General features: G+C 54.0%; 1 protein-coding gene across 1 annotated transcript in view; it reads left to right on the top strand.

Annotated features, from left to right (window-relative positions):
- COL22A1 (collagen type XXII alpha 1 chain) overlaps nt 1-27385 on the top strand; it is a 200887-nt gene that overhangs the window by 17244 nt on the left and 156258 nt on the right. The window contains exons 3-9 of the mRNA XM_019624053.1: nt 5449-5523; nt 9830-9941; nt 13660-13783; nt 16084-16359; nt 21296-21376; nt 22563-22679; nt 26530-26574. Coding sequence (XP_019479598.1) covers nt 5449-5523; nt 9830-9941; nt 13660-13783; nt 16084-16359; nt 21296-21376; nt 22563-22679; nt 26530-26574 — 830 coding nt within the window. The remainder of the gene's footprint in view (nt 1-5448; nt 5524-9829; nt 9942-13659; nt 13784-16083; nt 16360-21295; nt 21377-22562; nt 22680-26529; nt 26575-27385) is intronic.

Here is a 27385-nt window from a genome sequence, read left to right as displayed (position 1 = left end):
AAACCGCTAAGCCCTGGCCCCGGAGGTGAGCGCTGCTTGAGTGTTACCTAGGTGCCTGCAGACACCCATGTACACGTGGGTTTGTGGTAGCTGCTGTGAGAGTGCTGAGTTGTACTGAGTTTGAATCCTGTTTCCACCACTGACCAGGCCCTCTAGGCGCTGTTAGCCTCAGTGTTCTCATCTGCAAAATGGGTGTGATAAGTAGCACCGAGCCTCGCTGAACAGGATGTTACACACAGCATGTGTCAGCAGCAAACACGTCAGCCATGCCTGCGGGAGCTCCGATTCTAGCGTTGTGGTGCCCATAGATTCTCACTGCTCCTGTGAGACCTTACTCTTTCCATTCTTCTTGTTCTTCTGGGCGAGGGAACTGCCCCCCCCCTCCCACCGTGCAGGGGCAGGTGGCTTAGCTGGAGAAGTTTGCAGAGTGGGAGGAGCATCTAACTGGGTTTTGTGAGCGAGAACGGGGACCTGTTTAGGATTTGGTGCCAGCAGAGAGCAGGGTCTTGCCTTCTGCCCACCCGAGGTCCACAGTCCCAGCAGCATGTAAGTGGGCACAGATGGCCCTACCTCGGAGAGCATCAATCCTATCAGCACAGAGTGAGGAGACTCTTCTACACGCCAGGGCTGTTCAGAGGCAGAGGGGGCTCCCCAGGAGGCAGGCTGGCCGTCTGTCTGTGCAGGCTTTGGAGTCAAATAAACTTGGGGCCCTATGGCCCGGGTGACCTTGGACAGGTGACCTTGGAGAGACTGATTGGGGTTGTGGTCAAGAGCCTATGCTGGAGCCAGCATGCTGACTGTACCATTTTCTAGTCTGTGGCCTCAGGCAATCAATTTCCTAACTCCTCTATGCCTTTCTTCCCACATCTGTAAACAACAGCACCTATCCTGTAAGGCTGTAGTAAGGATTCGATTAAATGTGTTAATGTATTCGACATGCTTGGAACAGTGTCTGGAGCAGAGCAAGCTGTCTCGTGTGTCTGCTGATCCTGGAGATAACTGCATTCCCCAGCAGAGCAGACACAGTCCAGCACAGCACCTGGACGGAAGGGATTGTAATCATTATTCATATTGTCCCGGGGGCCTTGGGGCCTGGCGCAGTGTCTGTGGGCTCTCGCCAGTGGGGATGTGTGGGCCATTTTCTAGCTGTGCCCTGCATCTGCCGGGTGTCTGATCATCATGTCCCTCCTCCGCCTTCTCCCTGCCCACTCGGAATGTCATCATGAGTCTGTGGTTAGCTGCTGCTTCCATGAGGTGACGGATGGGCAGTGACTGCTTCCTCTCCCTGCTCTGTTCTCTGCATCCATGGGTCTTGCTGATCTCCTCCACTGGGGCTGCCGTCTCTACTCCTAGATTCTAGGTGCAGGTGGACCTTTATTCAAACTCAGATACCCCTCCTATCTCATAAGCTCTCAAGTTTCTTAACCTCTCTTAGCCTTAGTTTTTACAGCTGTGTAATGGGAACAGAATCTACCTCCCAAAATGGTTGTTGTGGTTAACATCCCCAGCTGGGTGATAGGCGCACAGTAGGGACTCAGTAATTGCCAGCTGGAGACACTCTTGGCTGAGAGCCAGGGGGTGGCATGGCTGTGTGTTCTCCAAGCAGACCCGTGGTGTGTCACTACGAGGCAGAAGGACATCAGAGATTATCTTCCTCCTCCCCTAAGGTACAAACACACTCTCCCCTTTTTGTCATTTGGTAAACTGAGGGCGGGTGGAAGTGTTTTTCCAAAGAAACGGAGTGAATTCCTGGTGTTTCCCCGGCCTCTGTTGAAGGCTGGCGCACCAGCCCCATACTGTGGGAAGAGAAATCTTTCTTCTCGCCAGAAGTCTAGGATGTTCTACTTAGATAAAGACTGAGGGAAAACGTACATCAGTGGGCGACAGTTAACTCCAAGGGAGCAGGGTCTTTGTCATGAGCCGTGTCCTTTTCTGCGTTCTCATGTTTTCAAAGAGGAAAATCAGCCAACTAACCGAGAGCTAACTACATGCACATTCTGATTTCTGAGAACTTACTCGCTGTCCTTAATCCCAGAGCTGCTGCTTCTATTGACCCTGAATGATTACCTGATAATTGCATATTTACTGTGATAGTGAAGGCAACCCAGCCTGTCAGTAGCTCCTTTAACCATAAAAATAATGGAACAGTTCTCACCACCCTCATCAATTGTTCGCAGGCATCTGGAAGGAGAAGTGGCCCTCAGACCCTTTATCCATGCAGCTAACGGAAAAGGACTGCCTGGAGGTTCAGACACACTCCCCCGCAAGCAGGAACCCCCACTACAGTGGTTTAGATGAACAGAAGTTTGTTTTTCCTGTGCTTTTCACCCAGGCCAGGGGTGGGAGTCCCTCTCTCCTCAGTTCTTCTAGAGCAGGGGTCGGCAAACTTTTGAGACGGAAGAGCCAATCTTGTCCCTCACAACAATTTAAAAATTATTTGAGAGGCATAAAACAAATGAAATCACCATTATGTGAATAATACCCTTTAAAAATTATATAAATGAAACTATGATAGTTTTATTTTCATTTTCAATTTGACTTCAGAGCCACATGTCCGTACCCAAAGAGCCGCATGGGGCTCGCGAGCCGCAGTTTGCCGACCCCTGCTCTAGACAGTCCCACAGATATTACACCCCACATTCGGAGGAGGAAGAAGGGAGAACCAAGTTGCCACACCCGTCTACCTATCTGTCCCCTTACATCGGGAAATGCAACCACTCCTTTTTAAGAAACCACTCCTCTCCCAACCACAGAAAACTTGTTTCCTTGGCCGGAATGGGGTCACATGTTTGTCCCTAGCTGCAAAGGAGACTGGAAAGATGGGGGCCAGGGTAACCATAGCTGGCTTAGACCAACCAGCCACAGCTTTTCTCCTTGGGCTGAAAACCCTGCCATTCTGAACAAAAATGGCCTTCTTTTAGCCAGAAAGGAGCAGGGAAATGATGTTGAGCTGACAACAGTGGCGGCGGCCACACGTCGGCTGCAGGAGCTGGTGAGCTCGTCTCAGTGGCTCACCAAGATCATGAGGAAACCCAGGCCTGGGAGGCTGTCCAGTCCACTGTCCAGCATTTACCGCTCAGCTCAGGTGTCACCGGTCATTTCTGCTCTGCTCTGTGCCTTGAGCTGTGAGGACCATGGATACAGGGTGGGACTGGGATCCAGCCGGGTCTGCAGACTCCCACTTCCGGGGAGACAGACACGCCGGTCGGTGCCTCCAATGTGGCGCCATCAGCTCTAGGACTCGGGGCGGGTGGAGGGGATCCTGACACAGGTTGGGGTGGCTGAGAGCAAGGCCCTGGGGGCGCTCAGGCTGAGAAGAGTCTCAACGGTTCAGAAGAAGGGGCCCGGGAAGCAAGGAAGAAGCACGAAGGGGTCCCGGGAGCGCTGACGTTTTCTTGGGTTCACATAGTCCGATTCTGTCACCATAGTCAGCCCACGAGTGCCCTGAAGGCAGGGCCTGTCACTTATCTATTATTCCTCTTTCAATGTCCCTAGAACTAGCTCAGTGCCTGGAACATCTGTGCAGCTCTATAAATAGTTTAGCTTGAATAAATGAGTTAATGCAGAAACAAATAGATGATTATCCAAGATGTGGAAATATCTTGGCCAAAGGGATATAGTTATGGGCTGAGAGGGACTTTGGATGTTAACCCTACCTCCCTGCCTAGCAGGTGAGCCCCAGGGGCCCCCACAGCTCTGGGGAGCCTGGCCGGAGCAGGGGTTTGGGGAGCTATTTGTCCTGAACTAAGTAAGTCATCTATAAATTGCCCCTTGGGCCTCTGGGATGCATGAGGCTTAGTAATGGCCCCGGAAGGTGAAAGGCAGCTGGTTTGGGGAGTGATTCCTTACAGCAGTTTGGGCAAGTCCCAGCATCTTTGAAAACAACCTGTCTTTTCTGTGCTCCTGGTCTTCAGACTGCCCTTGCCTGGGACCGGGAATCAGGTTGTCCCCCCGGGGATATTTGCAGAACTGAGGCTCAGTGATCCTGACCCGCGAGCTCCAGCTGGCAGCCTCCAGGGGTTTGCTCATAATCAAGGATAGAACCTTCGGAGTCAACTCATTTTATACGACACACGATCCCCAGCCAGTCTCGCTGGCAGGCGGCCCAAATTAAAGCCATTGATGTCACCCCACAGCTGCCGCTGTCCTGGGTGGAGCTGTCTAAATAGTGCGCGGTGCCTGCGTCGTTTCTCGCGTTTGGCCCGAGACAGACAGCGCGGTGCTGTTTCCGGAATAACCTCTTCCATGGGGCCTGTCAGCCCTCCTGGTGCCTTTTAGGCTAAACATTAAAAATAGCTCCTCCCAAATCAGGAAGGCCATCCTCACTGCCGGTCGGCACAAAGGCCCCAGCCCTGTCCCGCCCTGGGACATTCCTGTCCCCAACTATGAACAGAGGTCATGGGCCTGACTGATGGGCAGCGGAAGCATCTACTGGAGTGTGGTGATGATGATAACGTGCATACACACACCGCTCTAGGGGCAGGGCCGGGGCTGCTCTAAGTTGTCCCAGGTGTGAAATTTAATTACGAGAGGCCTCCTCTGTCGTCCCTGTTCTGTCATGGGCGTGGTCTTGCCCGGTCCCCAAAGCAGCCCTGTGACAAGTGCGTGCTTTGTAAGGCCTCCCATGTCACAGCTGCTCACACCCAGACGTGGGGATCAGGAGACGCGTGGTGGAGTCCACCCAGGGACGCAGGATTTTAAAAGTCAACGCTGATGCTCTTTCTGGGATTTTTTGGGCAACCCCAAGAGTCCCCTTTCCTTCCAGCTTTTTGAAGTGAGGACTTATGAATGAAGGTGTTTAGATGGACATTTAAGTGATACCCTATAATGAAGTGTTTTTTTATTGTGTGACTTACTGCGTTGCCTTTGTATAACTGAGCAGCTTGGCGTCTTCTGGAGTTTGCATCTTTCTGGAAGTGGACCTGCAGCTCCTTAGGGTGGCGTCAGATACACCTTTCTGGTGTATTCAGCATGCATTTACCATTTCGCTGACATATCGCTGACTTGGAATTTTCATATATAAATTTGAGCCTTTATAAGTGAGGCTCTCTCTGCCTGTATCACCTTTTGTTCTTTGTCTGTCTGGTTAAGTCTCACTGTTCCTTTAAGAGGAACCTCAAGCATCACCTTTCCAGGAAAGCCACCCTGACCTCCCCAAGGTTGGCTTGGGTGTTGGATCTGCGCCCTGATTCCTCCAGTAAACCTGTACTCATTTCTGTCACTTATTACACTGTTGATCTTATGGATTTTGATGTCTGGCTCCATCTCATGGAGGAGGCTCTGAGCTCCTGCTGGGAAACACCAGGGCCTTGTTCATGTTTGTATCTGCTCCAGGCCCTGGACATGCTACATGTTGGGAGATGCTGGGGGGATCTGTGTGCGGTCACATCCCACGTGACTGGGTCACGCTCGCTTATCCATGTTCTTGTTTCCTCTCGCTTTTCTCAGACGTGCTCTGCCCCAGCGTCCGTTTGGAAGGAGAACGCTTTAAGCACACCAATGGCGGTACCAAGGAGATCACAGGTGAGAGAGAAACGGCTACCTGTGTGCCTGCTGTGCTGCGCTGTCTGCTGGACCTGAGTGTGACCCCCTGTGGTTCAGGGTGGCCCCGCTGCTCCTGTCCTCATTCCTGTCTGCCACCACAGTCCTGATAGAATGGTTTGAACTGTGTAGGTAGCGGCTCCCATCAACGAACCATCCAACAGTCAAGAAATGCACAGTGTCCACTCGGAAGTCAGTGGTGATTCTACTGGAGTCTCTAAATAATGCATTAGAATGAATGATCTGGTGATGGAGCTGGTGATGGCAGATGAGTAAGCGAATGATTGGCAGAGTGAGCAAAAGAGTAAACAAATAAGTGTGTTGGGGAGTGAAGGGGAGAGTGAATCAGAATTATGAATACATGATTGCATAGATGGGTGAGAGGACAGAGACACGTGACCGCAGACCCAGCAGCAGAAATAAGTCCTGGGGATTCCCCTCGGAGTGTCTGTACATGACGGGACATAGCGGGGACTCATGAAGGACGGCTGAGCTGGCTCCCCCACCGTCCTGATGATGCTAAGATGGGTTTATTCCTCCCTGGGGCCAGGCGTCCTACAGAACTCTTTCAATGCATGGCCTCAGGGGAGCTTCCTTCTCCCCTCCATGACACCAGCCCCACTCTCCCCACCAGCTCTGCTGGGTCAGGTGCTGCTCGTCTCCACCCCACAACATCCCGGGTCTGATGCTCACCCGTGTGGGATGGCGAAGAGCCGGGCTCCCGTTCAGGTGCTTTGCAAGCACTGCCAGTTCCCTCCCGCTTCCTGGGGACTCTGCACGTCGGTGCTCTGAGGACGTGCAGGTGCCAGCATCTGCGTCTTTGAGGGATGTTTCTAGAATGGTAGCAGACTGTGCTGCCTGTGTGCCCAGCAGGTGAAACTGTGGGGCTGTTAACACTCCTCGGGGCAGCCCTCAGCCAGTGACTTGATGTGGAAACACCCCGGCTCCACTGCCCCCCAGGGGGATTATTCTGGGTCCACATTTGTCCCCACTTCCCAGGTTCCCAGTTGGACCCAGCTGCAGCCACCAGCCGGGCCATCGGGCCTGACACCACACCCTCCACTGCCTCCCATCCCCCCCCCATCCCCCCCAGACAAACCATGAGCACTTCTGGAAAGACCCAGATGAAGATGCTGCCAGTTGTCCCTTTTCTCCTGGTAGCACCTGGTGTGTGGTTGGTGCTCAGTGAGGCACCATCATTATCAGGGCTTCTTTGTCCCATACACGGGATGACTTCCAGCCTCTTCACTGAGTTGACTCATTACCTTGAAGTGAATGTCTTTACAGCTGAGTCACTCTGTCCAGGGGAGAAACTGCTGGCAGGGTTGACGTGGCCCTTCCCACTTGCTGCACTAACCCGTCCCCCACCAGGCCCTGGCTTTGGACAGCCCGTTGCCCTTGAACCTCGAGTTGTGGGTGTGCCTGCCTGACTCCGTCCCGGGAGCTTCCGTTGAAATCACTCTGGAAAGCAAATTCTCACCTGGCTGCATTATCCATACTTGGCTTCCTGAACGATGAATCCTTCACAGCAGCATCTCCCCTAAATAATTCATTGTCCACGGCGGGAACAGTTCTGACAATAATGCCATTAATACCAATGCCAGTGACAGGCGGCACTCGCTGAGCATGTGCTGTGTGCCGAGGGGTTTGCACACGTGCTCTCGTTCACAGCACCCGACGTGGGCACCATTGTGCACCTCACAGCTGGGGATACTGAGGCCTGGAGAGATTAAGTAGCTTGCCCGAGTCTGTGGCGGAGTCTGGGTTCACACCCAGACGGTGGGAAGGAAGAAAAAAGGAAGGAAGGAAGGGTTCGCAGACGGAGAAATGAATGCGCCTCCGCCATTGATCACTAAAGTCAGATCCGGTCCGAAGCTCCCCTGCCCTTCTGCAGACTGAAGAGCCCGGATGTTTTTCTATAGTTCCCAGCATATGAAGAGGACCCTGCTGGAGAGTCTGTTCGGTGATTGGATAGAAATGGGACCCTCTGCTTGCAATGCACTGTTGGGACCCCACATCCTGAAGTGTCTCCTCCCCTCTGTGGGCTCCGAGGCCCCCAGGGACACGTCGCAGAGCCTGCTGGGTCTCTGTCAGCGCGCTGGGCACAGGCTCTGTTTGTGCAGCTCCGAGCGCACAGAGAGCCTGTCTCCAACAATTACCAGCAGCCCAGGAAAGCTCCAGCCGTGCTGAGGCTGCGAGTGGCGTTACGGAGAGATAGAGCCTCCGACTCGCCAGTTTCAACCAGCTGGGTAATCGGAGAAGCTTTTGTTCTGTGGAAAACGTGGTTCCCCAAAGCCTCACCGCCAGGGTTTTCCTTAAATGACTCTGGCTATTTTTAGGGCATATCTGGGCTGGAACAGTGAGGATGCAGAGAACAGACGAGGCAGTTTGGAGGCAGAGATCTTAGCCTGGCCTCCCAACATCTCTGAGGCTGTCTCCCCGCTTACGTAACAGTGGGTCCGACCTAATGTTTCTGAAGATGGCTCTTGCCTCTGATAACCAAAGGTTCTGCACATTTGAGCGACCGAAGGTCTCCCACGCCTTGCCTGGGAATTGAGCTATTTAATGCTTCCAGAACGTGCTAGGGACCGTGCAGGTCTGAAATTTGGACACAGACGTCCTGTTTCTCTCTCCTCCCATACAGGCGCCCATACCCCGATAATCGCCCATCCCAAGTAGCCTCCAGTCCAGTGGCTTCTTCCGTCCCTCCTCCCTGGAAAAATCGTACCTAGTCTTGTCCTCACTGGCCTTCCAGCTCGTGCATGTCCCAGCTGCCAGAACCACCTTTGAAAATAGAAACGAGATTGTGCCTCTTCCTTGCTGGAAAGCTCTTCCACGGCTCCCCATTGCCTGCAGCAAGAAACTAAAATTCTCCCACGTGACAGCAGAACCCAGAATGCCCTGCCCCTGTCCCCCTCATTCCTAGCCAGGGTCCCCCTCACCGCGGCTCCTGACATCCCGAAATAGCCAGGATTCCCAAAAGGAGCCTGGTTGACGCGGGTCTGGTGACCAGTGCACACCCAGCTACCTGGCATGGCCTTGCCCCGTCTCTATCTGCCCAGGTTTTATTTATTCTTCACATTCAGGCCAAGCCTTGCCTTCTCTGGGAAGCCCTCCCTGACTGCCCCTAAGGCTGGCAGGGAAAGTTTTCCCTGTGCTCCTGTACAAGCCCAGCGGCCCCCTTCCTTGTCATTGACTAAGCCTGCTCATTTCCATGTCTATTTCCCCTTAGACAGGAAACTTGGGATTGTGTCTTGTTCGTTATTGGAATCTGAGCAGCAAAGGGGGTGTCGATTACATAGGAGGCCCTTAATGGTCCACCGCACGCTTCCTTCTCTCCTCCCCCTCTTCCCACATGTGGTGCCACAAACGGGAACAACTATGAAAGCTCCTGACTTTTTTAGGGACGGAAGCCTCAATCCGATCAGGTCTTATCCCTCAAACTGCTCACCATCTAGTGAGGGAAGCAGCCATGCACAGATAAGCTGTGTGCACCTCGGCCAGACCCACCGGGTGACTGTTGTGTGTGTGGGGCACCCGGCAAAGCTTCGTCCCGTGCAGACCTTCGAAAGACGAGGACAGAGCACACAGTGGGCACCTGGCAGGGGCAGGTGCAGCCAGAGGACTCTGGGCAGTCGCCAGGGAGCAGTGTTTCTGATGCCTGCGGGGTCAGCTGGCTCTGTGACGGCAGGGAGGTGCGCCTCGTGGCCCTGCAGGAAGCGATTGCTTCTTTATCTGGCGACGCCTTGCACCAGAGTCCATTTACCTCGGAGCATTTCTCATTTTCTTCTCAGCTCTTATTTATTGCAGGCAATTCATCTTTTCTCTGGGTGCCCGTGGCTGCCACCTAGGTAATTGTGTGTTATTCAAAGTTTTGTCATGCTTAAGTCTTTGTTTTTGTTCATTGAAACCGCTAGCAGTGGAAGCAGAAAGTGGCCTCTGCCTGGTTCCCCCGTGGGCTCCCTGAGCAGCCAGCTCCCTGCACCAGCGTCCCAGCCAGGCCCCTCTCCACATGCCTGGTGCTCGACTATGATCTGGGACGTTCTCAGCACTCACACCGTCCAATGTCTGCATTTCTCCTGCACCTTTTCGTGGACTTGGACTTGGACATGGAAGCTGTACCTCTCTTTACTTACTGTCGTTTGTGTTTGCTCCCCGAGTATGTCTTTGAATAGTTCCCTCTGCTGAAAGTACCTGCTGCACACGGCAGGGCAGGGTGGGCAGCCTGCCTTTGCAGAGAGCCAGTTCTCCTCTCATCAACCTCACTCCAGCTCTCTTCTTTGCACAGGTTTCGACCTGATGGATTTGTTCAGAGTGAAGGACATCTTGGGGGAGAGGGACAACGGGGTGCAGAGTTCCTACGTGCGGATGGGATCCTTCCCGGTGGTGCAGAGAACTGAGTGAGTAGCGACTTGTCCTTCCAGACCTGCTGGACACCTGGGCAAGTGAGCCACGGTGGCCCCCTGAACACTGAACAGGCCCTTTATCTACAAGGGCACCCAGAACCGAAGCAGCAGAGCCACTCGCCTAGAGATTTAGCCTGTGCCTTAGCAGACCTGTCTGTTACCGTTGCCATTTGGTTCCCTGGTCCTTCTACACCCACCTCTCCAGACAAGTCTGCCATTAATGATTCGCACGTGCTTGCGTTTTCTGTCAGTACATTAAACGGTGAACACTTACAGTTACAGGTGCATGGCAGCGACTTCTGGATGAGCCACTGCATTACGGGGCAGGTGTGGGAGCCCCCAGAGTCACACAGTCATTTTGGCCAATGGAGACCCAGTTTCAGTGTTTCCTGGGTGCCTGGCTGTGAACGTTATTCGGTGCCCCTCAGTGACGTCATGTCCTTCACCTGAGGTGAACGGCCCTGCCTTGCAACACTGTTGAGCGGATTATGATGGAAGGACTCGTCCCGGGTCTCCAGTCAAGGGCTCTCCATGATACCATAGCGTTACATCCTGCTCAGCTCAGGCAGATGGACCTTTTGAAACAAAAATGAGGTTTCGTCCTGACACGCCTCCTCCATCTGAAAACCCTTTCATGGCTCCCAAGTGTAGTTAAGCCAAAGGGCTGCAAAGGCCTGTGTGACCAGCCCCCATCCTCCCTTCTGGCCTCAAGCTTGTCCCCGAGCCCTCCCTTGTCTGGCTCCCCTGTCTGTCCTGGAGCCTGTCAGGCACCCTCCTCCTCCTTTGCTCACACCCTTCCCTCCACCTGGGGCATCCGCCCTTCAGAGAACAGCTGCACAGTTAGGTTTTCAGGGATGCCCTCCCTGGGGGTGCAGAGTTCCTACGTGCGGATGGGATCCTTCCCTGGACCCCCAGACTAAGTCAGGCTGCCCCTATCGCCTCTCCTTGCAACCTGCATTCCTGCACAATTCATGGCCGCGTTGACCCTAACTAATCCGATGTGCAGTTGGCCACACACAGCCTGCCTCCCCTGCTCAGCGAGCAGCTCTGGGAAGGAACTGAGTCTGCTCTTGGGCGCAGTCCCAGCATCAGGCTAAGCTCGGCCCCAAGGAGCAGACTGGTCGATATTTGCTGAACGGATGAATGAATCGATCAATCCACAGCCAGTGAAGGTACTCTGTCAGAGTGGAGCCCGGCAGAGGTGGGCTTGGTCAGCGGGCTGCGGGTCTGCACTGTGCAGAATCTGTGCTGGCGTGAGTGTTCTAGCTCAGTGAGCGTCTGAGTGCCAGCCACGCACCAGGGTTTGGCCAGAATCCACTGTCCGTACTCAGGGCCCACAGCACCCACATCCCACGGGAGGGATTGTACGGAAGAGGAAATGCGACGGTCACTTCCTCTCCTTTTGTCACTGTGCAGCGGAGATCTAATCACTGTCAGCAGACCCTTAAGTGAGGCCTGTCTTTCCCGACCCTGGATGTTGCTCTCTCTGTGCAGATGGTGACGTGCAGATGCTGGGTGACATAACCCTTGATCACCTGGTCCCATGCTCGCAGGGATAAACAGAGTCTAGGCTCCATTTCCCATTTTACTCCTTTTTCCTAATTCCTCCAATTCACCACCTATACGGCTTAGAAACCAAAAGATCAAGGGTGACTTCACTTTAAAGGAGTGCAGTCGAAAAGGGACAAGACAAGGGAAACAAAGAGGCACCACACAGATTGGTGGAAAGGCCTCCCCGAGGCCCCGCCCTTTTGCTGATGACATCACCTTTCTAATGAGACATTTGGAGCTGACATTTCAAAACAGAATAGTATTACAGTATCCCTTTAATTTCTATGCTTTAGAATTTATGCACAGCTACATGCATACACATGCCATGGTCATTTACAGGTTAATTTTGTTCACAGTGAAACGGGGTGTCACTTTCAATGTTTATATTTTTCTCCCTTGTTTAAGGTGTAAAGGGTGTTTCATACTCCTTATCTAATTTATTTCTCAGTACAATACAATAAGGCAAGCAAGGTAGGTATTATTCTCATCATTTATCTGGGGCGACATTTGAGACTCAAAATGGGGCTGGTTCCAAATTGCATAGTTTGTAGGAAACAGAGGTTGGCCTCAAACCCAGGTCCTCCAACTCCAAGCTCCCTACCTTGTCCACTCTACTCTTACAATCTGCTACATTGTTTGTGGAGAGAATTAGATTAGGACACTTTGTTTCCTTTAGATATTCTCTGTTAATGACCATTTCCCCCTTTCCTGAATATAACAACTTTTCCTGTGTGTGTGTGTGTGTGTGTGTGTGTGTGTGTGTGTACGCTCTTATATATAGGCTAAGAAAAAGCCTTTTTCTCTTTTTCTATGAATATGTATATATGCATACATATAGAGAGAAACAGATATAACATATATATAAATATTTGGCACATATCTATGTATGTATCTGCCTACATATCTATATATATGCTATATACACATATGTGTGTGTGGTTTCAAAAATAAAAGAAGAAAGTGTGTTTAGCAAACAGCAGCACCATAGTCGGCCTCATTAGTGAGATAAGAAGAAAGATGCAAGCCTGTGTGCAAACAGGAGGGGAAGCCCTGTCTTCCTCTGTGTCGGCAATGGCCCCACGTGTCCTTGAATCCTGAGGGGGTTCAAGTGCTGTGAGTGATGGGCGCTGCTCTCCGTGCCAGGATGTGGCCCTGGGTGAAACCCCAGCTCTGAGAAAGACTTTGAACAAGCGGGCCGGCTCCCAGCTTGGATGTGTGAACCGAAAATCAGTGGGGGAGCAGCAGATTTTGCTCACAGGTTCTACAGCCAAACGAAGGGTCCCTGCGGGTCTGTGACGCTGAGAGCCAGGAACCCAGCCGCCTCCTCACTTCCCTCCTGGCTTTCTGGCCAGACAGCTCCCCTTTTCCAGTGGCGAAGTCAATGCCACTGCACCCCCCAGGCAGCTGCCTGCCCCCAGAGCAGCGCTGGGCCCCACCTTGGCCAGGTCTGCAGGGTGAAGGACCAGCCAGCAGAGAAGAGGAGAGCTTGGAAGCCCAGGCTCCTGCCCGGGTGCGAGCCTCTGCCTGCCACCCGCCAGCCAGGTGGCATCGAGTTGCCCCTCAGCGCTTGGCTGCCCGCAGTTGCAGCTTCAGAAGAGTCTTGTGAGGGACACTTTTCATTCTGAATTTGGAGGGGGAGGAGGGAAGGGTCCAGGACTGTCTGGGGCAGAGTTGCAGGGAGTTGAGGAGCTCCCCCCAAAAGGGGGCTCGCTGCCCCGCTCACAGGTTCTGTGAAGACTGGGGGTGTCCTGGCCCAGGGGCAGGGGACCAGGCAGGACACGATCCTGCCGCTGGGCCTTGCTGAGAAGGACGAGGCAGGGAGAGGACATGCTGGGACACAGCTGCGCTCGGCCTGGGCGTGGCGATGTAGCACTTACTGGTTCTGTCGCGACGGTGATGATGGAGCCATGCAAGCCGCCATGCCCTGCGGGGCGGACCTGACGGGGCTGGCGGGGGGGGGGCAGGGGGATGACAAGAAGGCCACAGCGAGGGCTGTACTGAGGCCCTGATAACAGGGAGCGGCACACAGGCCGGCCAGAGGTGGGTCCAGGAATGCTGAGGAGGTAAATTGGCAGGTTGTAGCGAGCCAGGTGAGTGGCCTGCCTTCTGCATCTCCCACCCGCATCCCTGAGCTTGGCATCTGCTGTCTGTCTCCCTCCAGGGACGTGTTCCCGCAGGGTCTGCCTGATGAGTACGCCTTTGTCACCACCTTCCGGCTCAGGAAAACGTCCCGGAAAGAAGACTGGTACATCTGGCAGGTCATCGACCAGTATGGCATCCCACAGGTGGGAGCAGCGTGCCTTGTCGCCTGTCTTAGCAGGCCTGCAGCGTCCGTGCCCTTCTCGCGGGGGTGGCATCACCCACCGTGTTTGCTCCAGGCTGTCGGCCTTTGCCTCCTAGGTAATAAGGAAAGCTGGGGTGTGAACCCAGCAGCCGAGCTCCGCGTCTGTCTCTTACGCACCGTGCCTGGCTGTCTCTATCAGTGGGCCACGGTGAATGCCTTTTCTGCAGCCCTGGTCAGACTGAGAGGCATAGATGTCTCCAGGCTTGACCACCGACTGGCCTGGTTTCGTAAGCGTGGGAGGCGGCGTGGAGGAGATCAGATCCTTCTTCAGAGGCCTTTGGAGAGCAGGCGGCCCGTGGTGACCGTCCTCCACCCCCCTGGGCAGGCATGCAGGTTCTCCCGTTTCTCGGGTCCGGTGCAGTGGACTGGGCGCCTGCCATGACATTCTTGTGGGTGAGCCCGCACCACCCCCGGTCTGGCTTCTCTTGCTTCACGGCGTTTGCAGAGCTGGGTGTGCTCTGCCTGCCGTGACTGCCTTTCCCCTTCCTCCTGCCAGAACGAGTCGTGCAGACAGCCTGCCTTCAGGGACTGTAGGCTCGTTTTCAGAGGCGCTTGGCCGCCCAGTTTCACTGAGCAAGTCTTGGTGGAGCGCCCTTCACTGGCAGTAAACAGGCGAACAAAAGGAATGAACAAGACGTTTGCAGATACTGACAAAGTACTACGAGGAAGCGTAAATACAGCCACATGCCCGGGGTTGTGAGAGCCGAGCGCGGGTTAGAACCCAGTTACGATGTCTGTGTGGGTCAGACAAGGCCTCACTGCGGTGCCTTGGAACTTACTTACTTCATTAATACAGCTAGTATCTAGAACAGTGCCGGGTGTATAATATGCTCAATGTGTTTTATGTGTGCGTGAATTCATTTAATCCTCATAACAACTATGATGTTATTAGTTATTGGCACTGTTATTGGTTCTGTTTTCCAAAATGAGGACATAGTGAAGATGTCAAACAGCTTGCCCAGGGTCACACAGCTCAGCAGTGACTTGCCAGACAGTAGACAGCCTGCAGCTTGGAGCGTGTTTTAATGAAGTGGCTCAGGTTAAGCAGCTGATGGAGTTCAAGGTCAGGGTCAGGGTTAAGGAAACCAACAGAGGATATTGGGATGAACCGGGCTTAGCAGCAGCAGGAAGCTACCTCCTGGGCCGGGATGGCCTGGGCAGGGGGGCGTGGTGGTTACGGAGACCGGTGAGCTCTGGAGTCGTGGGCAAGAGAGAATGGTACATGGAGAAACAGCCACCTGGAACCACAGGGCAGGGAGGGGCAAGGGGACTCCGCACCTCGACCCATTGCTCTGCTTGCTGTTTAATCTCCTCTGAATGGGCTTCCCCTGGGCCAAACGCAGCAGACGCGAAAGGGCGCTGGAGCCCATGTGAAGAAGTCCTTACAGGTCAGACTCTGGGAGCCAAAGTCCCGCAGAGAAGGGTGGTGCGTGGATAGCAGGGCCAATGAAGACCAACCTCATGGAGATGGACCAAGAATAGACTCATCCATTCGGTAGCTCAGTGAATAGCTATTTTAATATACTGTATCATGTCCCCACCTTGCTACACTGATTGCATATCACCCCTGTCCCACTGTTGCATTCCGGACACCTGGCACGTTGCTTGCCTGTCACAGAGACTGTTCAATGAGTGTATCGTGCAATGGATGAAGAGATGAGCACCTGGATGAGCATTCATTCATTCGTTCATTCATTCTAAGAGAAATAAGCGTAAACGTTCCTCCAGTGTTCCAGGCAGTTTTCAGAGGGTCAGGTCCCTGCCATCAAGGAACTCGATTCTGCTGGAGGTTCAACTTTATCCTCAAAATGAGAGATGACAGCTGAATGGATGGGGCCTCAGACGGGTGCCCGGCCTCTGGCCGGAAGATGTGTCCTGTTTTGCCAGCCTGGGGCTTTAAGAGACACTGAAACCAGTCGGGTTTTTGGTTGATCTCACAACTCAAGCCCCCATGTACTGGTGGTCCCGCAGTCTCACGCGAGTGCTCTTCCCTGCATAGTCGCCCCAGGCAGCTGAGGTGGCGACCCTGGGTTACTGTGTGAGTTCAGGCATTCCGTTTCGTACCGTGCCCGGAGGAGGAAGCCAAGGCTTAGAGGCGTGGAGCCGTGTGCCCACGGTTGGCCAGCTGGGGGGGTCACGGCCAGAATCTGCCTCGGGTGTGTCAGGTCTGACTCTGCCGTGCCCCCTCTCCCCCCACCCCCCACCTGGAGCTCAAGGGAGCCCCTGGTCCTCTCCTCCCAGGTGTCCATCCGGCTGGACGGCGAGAACAAGGCGGTTGAGTACAACGCCGTGGGCGCCGTGAAGGATGCCGTCCGGGTGGTCTTCCGCGGGCCCCGGGTCATTGACCTCTTCGACCGGGACTGGCACAAGGTGGCCCTGAGTGTCCAGGCCCAGAACGTCTCCCTGTACGTCGACTGCGTGCTGGTGCAGACGCTGCCCATCGAGGAGAGGGAGAACATCGACATCCAGGGCAAGACGGTGATTGGCAAGCGGCTGTACGACAGCGTGCCCATCGACGTGAGTACCAGGGGCCTTCCGCCGCCACGGCCCAGGGGCCGCCAGGGAGGGGCCGCGGGGGCCACCATGTGCCCTGGTGTGCCCACACCTGCCTGTGCCATTTATCAGTGCATCACCCGGACTGTCTTAGAAGGGAGGTCCCCGACCCAGAGAATGGCCATTTGGAGCCCAGAGTCACATCGCTCCTTCACTCATTCAATTATTCTGCCATTCAGTCCATCACTAGCACATATATATTGAGGACCTAGTGTGTGCCAGGCACTGTGCTTGGCACTGGGGACATGGTACTTTTATCTATATATCTATATGGATGTCTATTTAAAATACAGGGAACTTTATATCCCTATTTATGCATATAACGCATATGCATAAGTACTTAATAATTGGTAGCAAATAGCATTCTAATATAGTTATATATACTTGTATAATTATAGAATAACATTTGTTCATTTTACTAATTATATGTGTACTTACTTTGGTTCAGGTACTAAAAATATAACCTAATTAGATTCTCATAATGCCTGTGAAATTTTTAGATTGTTCCTGTATTTTAAATAAAGAAGCTTTGGCTTGGTAAGGCTAAATTAATTCACTCCCTAAATGTATATTTTATTCTTCATTGAGGTGTTGTCACATACCATAAAGCGCACAGATCTTAAGTATATATTTTGATGAGATCTGTCAAATGTATACACACCTGTATAACACACACACACACACACACACACACACACACACACACACACACAGTCTTCCTAAGTTGCCCAAATCGTCCAGCTGTCAGGGATGGACAGGGTCATCCTTCCACCCAAAGGTGCATCACCTGCATGCCCGCCTGGCCCCTCCCGTTCACCTGAGCAGTGTGACTGAAGCAGCTGCTGGCGCCAAGCGTGCTGGGGGGTCTGTGTGATCAAGAGGCCGCTGTCTGTCTGCCTGGGGAAAACAGAACCTCCACCATGGTGGCCGCTGCTCCTGCCTTGTTTGTCACTTCGTCTGTCTGACACACCATAGGCTCCCTCTGACTTTAAGACACTTATGGTCTCATGTAGAAGAAAGCCTCTCACCGAGGTCATCTCGGTCTAGTTGAATAAATTCCACAGTAGCATTAAGCATCCGATATTACTGGACCCAGAGGGGGACGTCCAACCTAGGTGATCAGGGTAGGTGAATGGGGACGGTAGGAGGGTGCTTCCTGGAAGAGGTGATTTCTGGGATGCGCCTTGAAGGACGAAGAGGGTTTGTCTGTGCAGAGGAGCCTGAAGCCGTGTGGCAGATCACGGCATTGTGCGTGCACATGGTGAGGTGGCAGGAGCGTGAAGCACAGCGTGGGGCGAGGCAGGGTGGAAGGCAGGGGCCAGGCTTGTCCGCAGGGCACAGGCCTTGGGACCCACCTGTGGGGGAAGTGGCAGGCAGGGAGTCAGGGCTGTACTGGGACATTCCCTGGGGCTGCAGACAGCAGGGCTGGTGGACAGGAGCGGGGGGGCTGCGCCCAGTTGGGGGATAATAAGGTGGCTCTGGGCCTGGGCTGGGGACGGAGCTGGGTACTGGCCCCGGGGGTGGTGCGGTTCCTGGTGACTCGCTGCTGGCCACTTCATCTTTCTTCTACCCTATTAGTTGTGGACCCACCTCGATGCTAAGCGCTGGGCCCTCATTTCGGCCCGTGTCCTCAGGCACCATGCCACCCCGTTTAGTAAGTGGTCGCGCAGGCCTCACAGTCCGCATGTAAATGCTGTGTGTTCCTGTGAGTCTAGGGTCTGGGTGCTGCCCTGCCCTGACTCTTAAATTTGGTGATCACGTTGGGCCCTGAATTGAGCCCTCGTAACCCACTGTGTGGAGTCTGGGCCCTCGGGTGGGTCCATCTCTCTCCTCCGTTTGCCCCCCGCCATTAGCTGAGGGCCCACTTTGTACCCAGCACTGGGGAATCCCAGGGCCTCTGACATTTGTCTGTGAGAATACTGTACCCATTTACTGTTTCATGCTGGGTTTCTAGGTTAAAAAAAAACAAACACCTAACAGACAAGATGGAAGGGGACAATAAACGCTGTCCCTCTTAGTAAGTCTCCCCAAGGCACAGGCTGGGGTACGTGTAAGCACACGGCTTGGGGCCTTGCACGCAGTGGGGAGACCACAGCAGCCTGCAGCCCCACTGCGATGGACCTCGCCACAGCCCTACAGGTCGCATCCTCGTCTCCATCTCACAGGAGAGGGAGCCCTGACTCACTGCCCTGCGGGTGAAGCAAGGCTGGGAGTCATGCCCGGGCCTGGCTGGCCCCGCACGCCGAGCGCTCTGCACCTCTAGCTGGTCTCCACACTGCAGCCAGATCAGGGCCACCAAGCTGCAGGCGGCGGAGCAGGAGGGCAGCTGGGCCCCAGGGCGAGGGCCACGCAGTAGCTCAACTCAGAAGTGCCGCGGGGTCTCAGAGCAGAGCAGGGGCCACAGGGGGCGTCAGAGATGGCCCCTGGCTTGCTGGAGGGAGGGAGAGGCAGGGTGGCCAGCGGATGGTGGGGTTCCAGGCAATGGGAAAGGGGCCCCTCCTGGCTCCCAGGCCCCCTCACCCCAACTGGGAGCGCCAGTGCCCAGGCCCAGGCCATCTGTGCAGCTTGTCTCTGCCTTGTCCCTCCCTGTCCCTGCAGCCTTGCCAGAGGCGCCCAGCTGCTGAGCGAGTTGCTTGCTAATGCAGAAAGCAGGACCCTCTCTGCAAAATAGGTCTTGTTCAAAAGTACCATTTTGTGTTTTGTCATTTTCCATCATCTGTGGGCTGGTGTCTCTACAGGAAATGAAACAGACAGACAGCTGGGGTGTTTGTTTCTGCTGAGCCAAGTCAGTGGAGAGAGAGGTTCCACCGACAGGGGCTCGTCATACAGCCAGGAGGACGGGGTCACAAGCTGGCCACCTGTCCGGTCAGTTTGCAGAGGGACTTCTGAGCACAGCGGAGGCCAGAGAAGGTCCCGGGGGAGGTGTGGGGCCAGACAGGGCTCGTCAATGTTCAGTAAAATAAGCAAAGAAGCATCCTCCACCCATGGCTTCAGCTCCAGACCAGCGATAAGCATTGGTGCATGCTCACGTTCATCCGCTCGGCCGGCCGTTAGCTGTGTGCCTCCATGTGTCAGGAATGGCTGTGCTGCTGGGGGTGCCGTGGGAGCTGGGAGGGAGGGAGCCTTTCCTCGGAGTTTGAAAGCTACACTAAGAAACACATCCTCAGTGCCGTATGTGGCAAGTGCTGTTACGACGGTATAGAGGATGACGTGTTAGAGCAACAGGTGACAGGGCCTGGGCACCGGGCTGGCTGTGGAGGCCAAAGGTGAGAGGAGGGAACCTGGGAACGGGGAGGGCAGCGTGTGTGGAAAACAGGCTTTGTCTGAGGGGCGAGGGTCAGTGTGGGAGCCCAGAGGGAAGATGGACATAAATCTAGAATTAGCGCACAGCCCACCACGTTTGCTGTCACCTGTGTGCACGAGGGGCCGCCGTGGCAGAGACGGGGGCAGGTGAGCTCTGTTGACCCTGGAGGGCGCTATACCAGTTACCTGCTCTGCATAACAGACGACCCCTCCTCCAGGAGAAGCAGATACGGCACCAGGCTCTCCCTGGCTCCCAGCTTCTGGGGCTCAGGCGCAGGCGCGGCTAACCCAGCCGGCTCTTCTCAGCTCTCAGGAGCGGCCGTCCAGCTGGGGGCCATCTGTATGCTCATCTCAAAGCTCGAATGGGCTGAAAGGCCCGCCCACAAGCTGGCTCAGGTGGCTGTGGGCAGCCTCCTGTGGGCTGTTGAGCTGAGGGCTCAGTTCCTTGCTGGTGGATGCTGGAAGCGGCCTTGGGCTCTCTACCTGAGCTTCCCATAGGGCAGCTCGTGTGGCAGCTGGTGTCCCTCGGGGTTAATGATGGCGGGGAGAGGGGGAGAGCGTGTGCACCCCCAAGACAGAAGCCAGTGCGTGTCACCTAATCTGGGAAGTGGCTTGCCACCCCTTTGCCAAGTTCTGCTCATTTCCAGCCAGTGACTTGAGTTCCCCCTTCATTCCAGGTTAGAGCAGCCCCCTCCGCCTCTTGCAGGACCATCAAAGAATGTGTTGATGGATGTTTAAAACCACTGCTGAGGGAACGCCTGAGCATGGTTTTGGGGTGACGAGGCATTTGCTAGTGTTTCAGGGACTTGCCTAGAAGAGGGCCCAGGTGCAAAGGCGAGAGGTCCGATGTTGTAGAGTGAAGGTGTGCCATGAAGGAGTGAAGGAGAAACACCTGGAGAGGCCGCAGAGCCAGGGTCTGCAGGGCCGGGCCGCCCTCCGAGAAGGCCCGGGTTTACTTATAGTGTGTGTGTGCACGTGCGTGTGTGCACGTGTTTAACTCCACAGCCCCTTTAAATTATATTAAGGGGTTGTGGAATTAAAGGAAGTGATCACCCTGATAAACCTAGTACCCATCTGACACAAAGTTAATTTTTAAATAATATTTTTGAAAGAAAAATCATGTTAAGAAGGATGTCATCCAGCACATTCCACTAAATTAAGAAAAAGGAGGTGATAGAAGCAAATGTTTATTTAGAAGTTCATTGAAGTAACTGTGATGCCCGGAGAGGTTGAAAGTGAGGACACTGACCTCTGAAAGGTTCGTGTCTGGAACGCGGTTGTGACAGGGCAGCATCTCAGAAGGGCCTGTACAGCAGGCAGCGCAGAGGCAGGGGCGGCGCAGCACATCCAGGGGAACGAAACTGGGCCGATCTGTGCCAGCCCCGCCCTTTGCACTTGGGGCCCTCGCCTTCAGGAGGACGTGAGCACAGAGGTGGCGCCGGTGCCCTCTGAGTTTAGCTCAGGGAAGTGGGGGGCCGGTGAGGGACTCAGAGGAGGAGGTGGGACCTGACAGCAGGCCAGGGCCTGTGCGGGACTGTGGAAGGTTCTGGGCTCCGAAGTCCCTAAGACTCACCCTCTGTCCTGTTTCCCTTTCCAGTTTGACCTACAGCGGACTGTGATTTACTGTGACTCGCGCCACGCAGAACTGGAGACTTGTTGCGACATCCCCTCAGGGCCGGTGAGCAAAGACGCGTCTGTGGAGAGGTCGGGAGCAAGGGAGAGGTTTCTGGGTCCTTGGCCCTGGAAGGGAGGTGGCGTCCGGGGTCTAGGAGCTAGCAGTCGGGGTCAGGGGGACGCCCGTTGTCACATGTGACCTGGGAGGGAGCCCGATGACCACCCCAAGGGATCTATTTCGTGGTCCAGTAGGGTCATGCAGGTCCTCCCAGGGTCAAGCTGTGGTCCTGGCCTCAGTACCACCATGAAGCCCAGCTCTGCGGAGTGAGAGGCAGAGGCTGGTAGCCTGTCCCCAGGAGGGACTGGCTGTTCTTGTCCCCAGGGCTCAGAGGAGGGGAGGCCGCAGTGCACTGGGCTGGTCAGCTCGCTAGACCGTTGGAGGCCGGCCGTGGTCAGGACTCAGGAGCGCAGGACAGACCAGAGTTGGCCCTGGAACCTCCGTGTGGTTCTGCCTCTCCCTGGGACCCCCCCAACCTCCGCCCCTTGTCAACTCACTCCCTCTCCAACCTCGCTACCAAATCCAGCTCCAAGGCTGCTTGGGAGGTGGGCATGGTCATGCAGCCTGCCTCCCAGGGCCACGGGGTGAAATCCACGTACAGTGCTCGCTGGTCCAGTCCCCGTGACACAGTGAGCGCCCCGCCAGCTTGCCCCATCTCAGGATGATTGTGGCGTACAGGCGACAGAGGTGGGATTGGAGTCAGATGGGCCTGAGGGGGAGTGAGAGGGAAAGAGGTGAGGACAGATAAGAGCAGGAGACAATAAAGGGACAGAGGGGTGCGGTGAGGGAAGGGAGCTAAGTCCTTGAACACCTACGGGTGTGGGACACAAGTGGATGCTTTAACGTGTTGTCCCATTAAATCTCTCGGCGCCTTGCGATGGAAACATCCTTGGCCCCATTCTGCAGAGGGTAAGGCTGAGGGTCCAGGGGCTAAAGCCGTTCCTGCAGGCGGCTGAGAGGCCAGTGAAGTGGCTGAGACCAGGTTGGCCCAGGGCCCTCTGACTCCAAGGCCTTGGAGTGCCAGGACCTACAGTCAGACGCGCCTTGCCCCCCGGGCTCATGCTCAGGCCCCCTTAGGGATCCTGGTTTCCCCTGGGCATTCCTGGTTGTGAGGAAGCTCCAGGCTGCGCCCCCTGCTGGGGAGCAGTGCTGAGTGAGAAGCCAGTGCTGACCCACTGGGCTTTTCTTCCAGTGCCAGGTGACCGTGCTGACAGAGCCTTCGCCCCCGCCCCCAAGGCCTCCCACCTCTGGCAGTGAACACATTGGCTTTCTGAAGACCATCAACTGCTCCTGCCCAGCTGGAGAAAAGGTACTCCCTGCAGTTCACCCTCAGCCCCAGCCCGGAGCCCCAGAGCCGAGCGGGGAAGGCGGGTCAGCAGGGCCATCCCTGGAGGTGGGAATTTCCCATCATGCACGTGGTCTTCCAGGGGAGGATGCTGCCAGGCTCGAGCGGCTCTCAGGTCAGGGAAGTGTTCTTGCTCCTGGGACCTCTCATTTCTCGATTTTTATACACACTAGGAGGGGAGCTCCTCCGAACGGGCTCCGATTAACCTTTTCCTGAAGTTAATAAGGTGTTGTCGAGGTTTTCCTGGGTCCTGCTGTATCCCCTCCACTCACATGTGACTAACTCAAACAGGATTTGGTTCGAGAATAAGGCTCAGAATGGGCTGTGGCTGAGGGTTTAGATGTGCTCTGTGGAGCAGGCCTGCATCCCTTTCGAGTCAATATTTCCTTTAATTCACCATACTCTCTAATCTGAATGCATGTTATGAGTAGATTTTTATGCATCTTGTTTCTCATTTTAAAAACAACTGTGTTTCTATGAACACCACCACCACCATCCATTATCAAGACTAAGTGTGTCATTGAGGGCCTGGGCCCTTCATCTGCTCTGTTTTCGTTTTCTTTTGTAGACCAGTGGCCCCTTTGATAAGATAAAACATGTTGCCCACTGTGTGAGCTGAACAAACAGAAACACATACACACGCATGATGGAAGCAGAACTGTGCTAGAGAGGGTCTCCATGAGGTTCCGCTGGACCCACAGACCCAAGGCCTGGCCTCTAGCCTGTGGTCCTGTTCAGGCATCACTGCCTCTGCCTCTCCCAGCTCAGGGCCACCAGGCGGGAGGTGCTCAGCGGCTGCAAGGACCGAGGGAGACACAGACAGAGACAGGAAGTCACAGCTGACGCTCAGCAGAGTGGACACACACTAAGAATTTCAGTAACAGCTTCCTTCCCATAAACCTGCCCTGGCAGGTGCCTCCCCCGCCCCTTTCCTCTCCTCTGTTCTCCATCACACCCTCCCTCCGTTATTTTCACCAGAGCGCCCGATGCCAGGGACACAGGCCGCCCCCCAGGAGCTCTCTGTCCAGTGGGGTGGTCAGACCCCGGCCCACTTTGCTGGAAGGCCAAAAGGAGCCAGCTCAGTCCTGCTGTGAGCTGAGGCTTTTCCTGGGCAGCATGTGGAGTGAAGGTGCCTCGAGCCTGGTGCCAGGCGGGTTAGGAATGAGAGATGGCTGGGGGAGCAGGGCCGGCACACACAGCGGTGGGCAGCGCCCCCTGCTCCAGCCCCCAGCAGGCTCAGGGTGACCACAGACAATATGCTGATCCAGTTTGGCTGTCAGTGAAATAATAAACACAGCTGTCTAAACCCACATCCTTCAAATCCTTGTTTTCGGTTAAGACCCCAAATGAGACGTGTACAGTATTGTGAGGTTTGGATCACTAGCCGCTGTGCACACAGCCAGCCTGTGCCAGGGAGGGGGCCCAGACCCGCTCTGTCCCGTCCATGGCGTTCCCCAGCCCGGGCCCCTGCTCTGGGTGTGTCGTGCTGAGGCTCCTGCGGTTCCTGGTGTGGGCCCCCCAGGAGGGAAGTCTGGGGTAACGCAGGCCTCCATCCCCCCTTCCCACCCACCTCCCCACTCCAGCAATCCTGTGGTGGGTCCCCAGTTGCCCTTCAGCCGCATCTCACTGCGGTTCCCTCCCCATGTCCATGCCAGCGAAGAACTTCCGGTCCTGGGGGAGGTGTGATGGATTTCGTTCCGCGTTTGCAGGTGGGGCTCCCGCACACCTTTCCCCACTTCCCCTCCTTTATGGGCTAGTGCCTGGTCTTTTTCCAACCCCCCCCCCAAGGAACACTATAACAGTCATTTAATTATTATATTATTGTTTACTATTATTATTAATTTTTCTTTAAAATATTTCTTAATTTTAGCTAATTAAGCTAATCCTGATTCATGATGACAAATTAGAGAGAACAATAAAAACAAAACAAAATAACAATAAAATTAAAAAACAGCTTTATATAAATTTAAACATTGATAAACTTTTTTTTCCAAGAAGAAATTGTGTCTAAACATTGTTACCATTTTATTAAACTGAGCAGTCATTGTCGGTATGATCTCCCTCCTGCCCCCCCCCGTTCCTCCCTCCCTCCCTTCCATTATTCACCATCCATCCATTCAGTAAGTATTTATTTAGCACCTGCTCTTTCTAAGACCCTATGACCCTTTTCACTGCCTGTGCTTCCATCAACCAGTGACAGTTATCACATTGGGTTCAGCATGTCTACTTGTCTTTGTTTTCATAAGATGAGTTCTTTTTGGCCAAGATTGAATATTGACATGTCTGTGGTTTCAGCTAGTGATATATAGCCTGATATTATTAAAGGTTGACTTGATACGTGGATCAGGGTATGAAGGATGGATGGTGGATGGATGGGGGATGGATGGTGGATGGTGGATGGATGGATGGATGGATGGTGGATGGATGGATGGATGATGGATGGATGGATGGTGGATGGATGATGGATGGATGGATGGATGGGCGGATGGATGGGGGATGGACAGACGGGAGGGAAGGATAAAGGAACACACCCTCTCTTTCTTGCTGGCAGGACAAGGTCTCATTCTTCAAGATTATCAGCCAGTTTACAAACTCTCAGCCTCAAACCCTGGGTGGCAGCACCTGGTAAACCATTCTTCGATTCACTCAATCACCCCTTATCTTTGACATTAAACATTAAACGCCCACAGTGTGCTGAGTACTGAGGGTTTAAGACCCCTAGGACATGGTCCTCCAAAGCTCTACAGTCGCAGCTTACCTGCAGGCCTGCCCAGCAACTTCTCCAGCACAGGTGGGTGGGCGGGGGCCACACGGAAGAGCCTCAACAAGTACTTTATTAAGAAGGGGTTGCTGCTCCCTCCTGCATCCTGGATTCCATAGACAATGTAGCACAAGGGACCCGGGAAGTCTGAGCGCTCTGTCCTGGGAGGCAAGACTCGGGCCACGGGCAGACTTGGCTTCCAGTGGTTTTAATCTTCGATTCAGTTTACAAAACATTTCCGTTCTCTTAGGTACACGACGCTTGGGTCCATGTTTCCATGTCTAAAACCAAACGTCATGGTGAGCGCAAAGCATCCTAGTGGGCGCTGAGTGCGGTCAAGCACACAAATTATTTCTCTCCATTGGACGTGTACATGACGTCTCCGAACGCATTTTTAAAACTCTGTTCTTGAGGCAGCCAAGTGCTACAGCTGACTGGAGTGCACACGTGTTCTGTGATGGGCGGTGTACAGCGTCACTGTTCTTTTTGCTGCTGTGATGAGACTTACACCTACCTGTACAGGCAATGAATTGTGTTATATTTGTTTTTTGTAGGGTGATTTTTACGGGCACCCACAACATCATGTGTCATAGTTTTACATCAAGAAATACGATCTTTTACACCAATAGCACATATTTTAAAAAGTGAACAATTGCTTACATTTAGAAATAGCCTCTAGACATGTCCTGTTCTGTATTTTAGTGAATAATGATTATACGAACCTTCAGCAGGCCACATGGTTGTTGTTTTTTAATTGAAGGGACGGCGTATTCAGGTAACACAGACCGTCGGGTACCATCTTGTTTGCCTCTATCTTTGCTCCGCCGACGGCTGCACTTGGAGGTGACGTCCAGGTTCCCTGTGTCGGTTTGCAGTTCACGACCTTTCTTGCCTTGCCTTAGCTCCCCAAAACTTGGTTTAGCTTGTTGGTCAGCATGCGTCTTACAAAGATCCTTTTAGGAGCACATGGGGTGGGTAACCAACTAGTGAAAAGAGAAAGGGGAGAAATGAAAACAGAGCCTGACCTGTTTGTTTTGTCTTTTCTTCCTTCAGGGTGAAAAGGGCTCTCATGGCCCCTTGGGATTCCCGGGCCCAAAGGTCAGTTCTGCAGCTGCCAAAGGCTCGGTTTGGGGCCTGAGCAGCCGTCTGCTTTGCTCGTATGTAAGGGAGAAAGATCGGTGCGTTCAATTTCTGTCCTACAGGGTTCTGCCTCTGTGCTTGTTGGCACAGAAGGATAGAGCCAGCGGCATAAAATTTGGAACCTCTGGCTCTCTTTGCTCAGAACCTCCATTTCTCAGTCTGAAAACGTGAGCGAGAAAGGGTTAGGGCGCAGAAGCCCTCGCTTGGAGCCTGTTTGTTCCAACAGGCTTAGCTCTCGGTGCTCAGCTAATTCTGCTCAATCCTTTTCGGCCTCTGTATTCTAGACACCTGGGAGCTTGTAAGAGTCTGTTTGTTTAGACTGCATATTCTGTTAGTTTAAACTGCCTGAAGTTCTTTTTGCACAAGTTTTCCAAATCACGAATTGCTCCAAGCCGGGTGCTTCCTCATGAGGCCCCCCTTCTCTCTCCATCATTCTCCAGGTTATAACCCTACAGAGCTGGACACGGCTGGCATTGTTTTGGTCTCAAAAAGCTGAGACCCAGAGAGCTGTGAATTGCCCCCATACACACTGACACGCACACACACACCAGTACACATGCCATCACACACACACACGCCATCACACACACACACCACCTCACACCCAGACAACTCACTCCCCCATACACACTGACACGTACACACAATCACACCATCACACACACACCCCATCACACACACACCCCATCACACACACACACACACACACACACCAGCACACATGCCATCACACACACACACACACACACACACACACACACACACACAC

The sequence above is a fragment of the Hipposideros armiger genome, unplaced genomic scaffold, assembly GCF_001890085.2.
Source record: "Hipposideros armiger isolate ML-2016 unplaced genomic scaffold, ASM189008v1 scaffold_574, whole genome shotgun sequence".
NCBI classification, from domain to species: Eukaryota; Metazoa; Chordata; class Mammalia; order Chiroptera; family Hipposideridae; genus Hipposideros; species Hipposideros armiger.
This window is presented reverse-complemented; position numbering and strand designations above follow the sequence as displayed.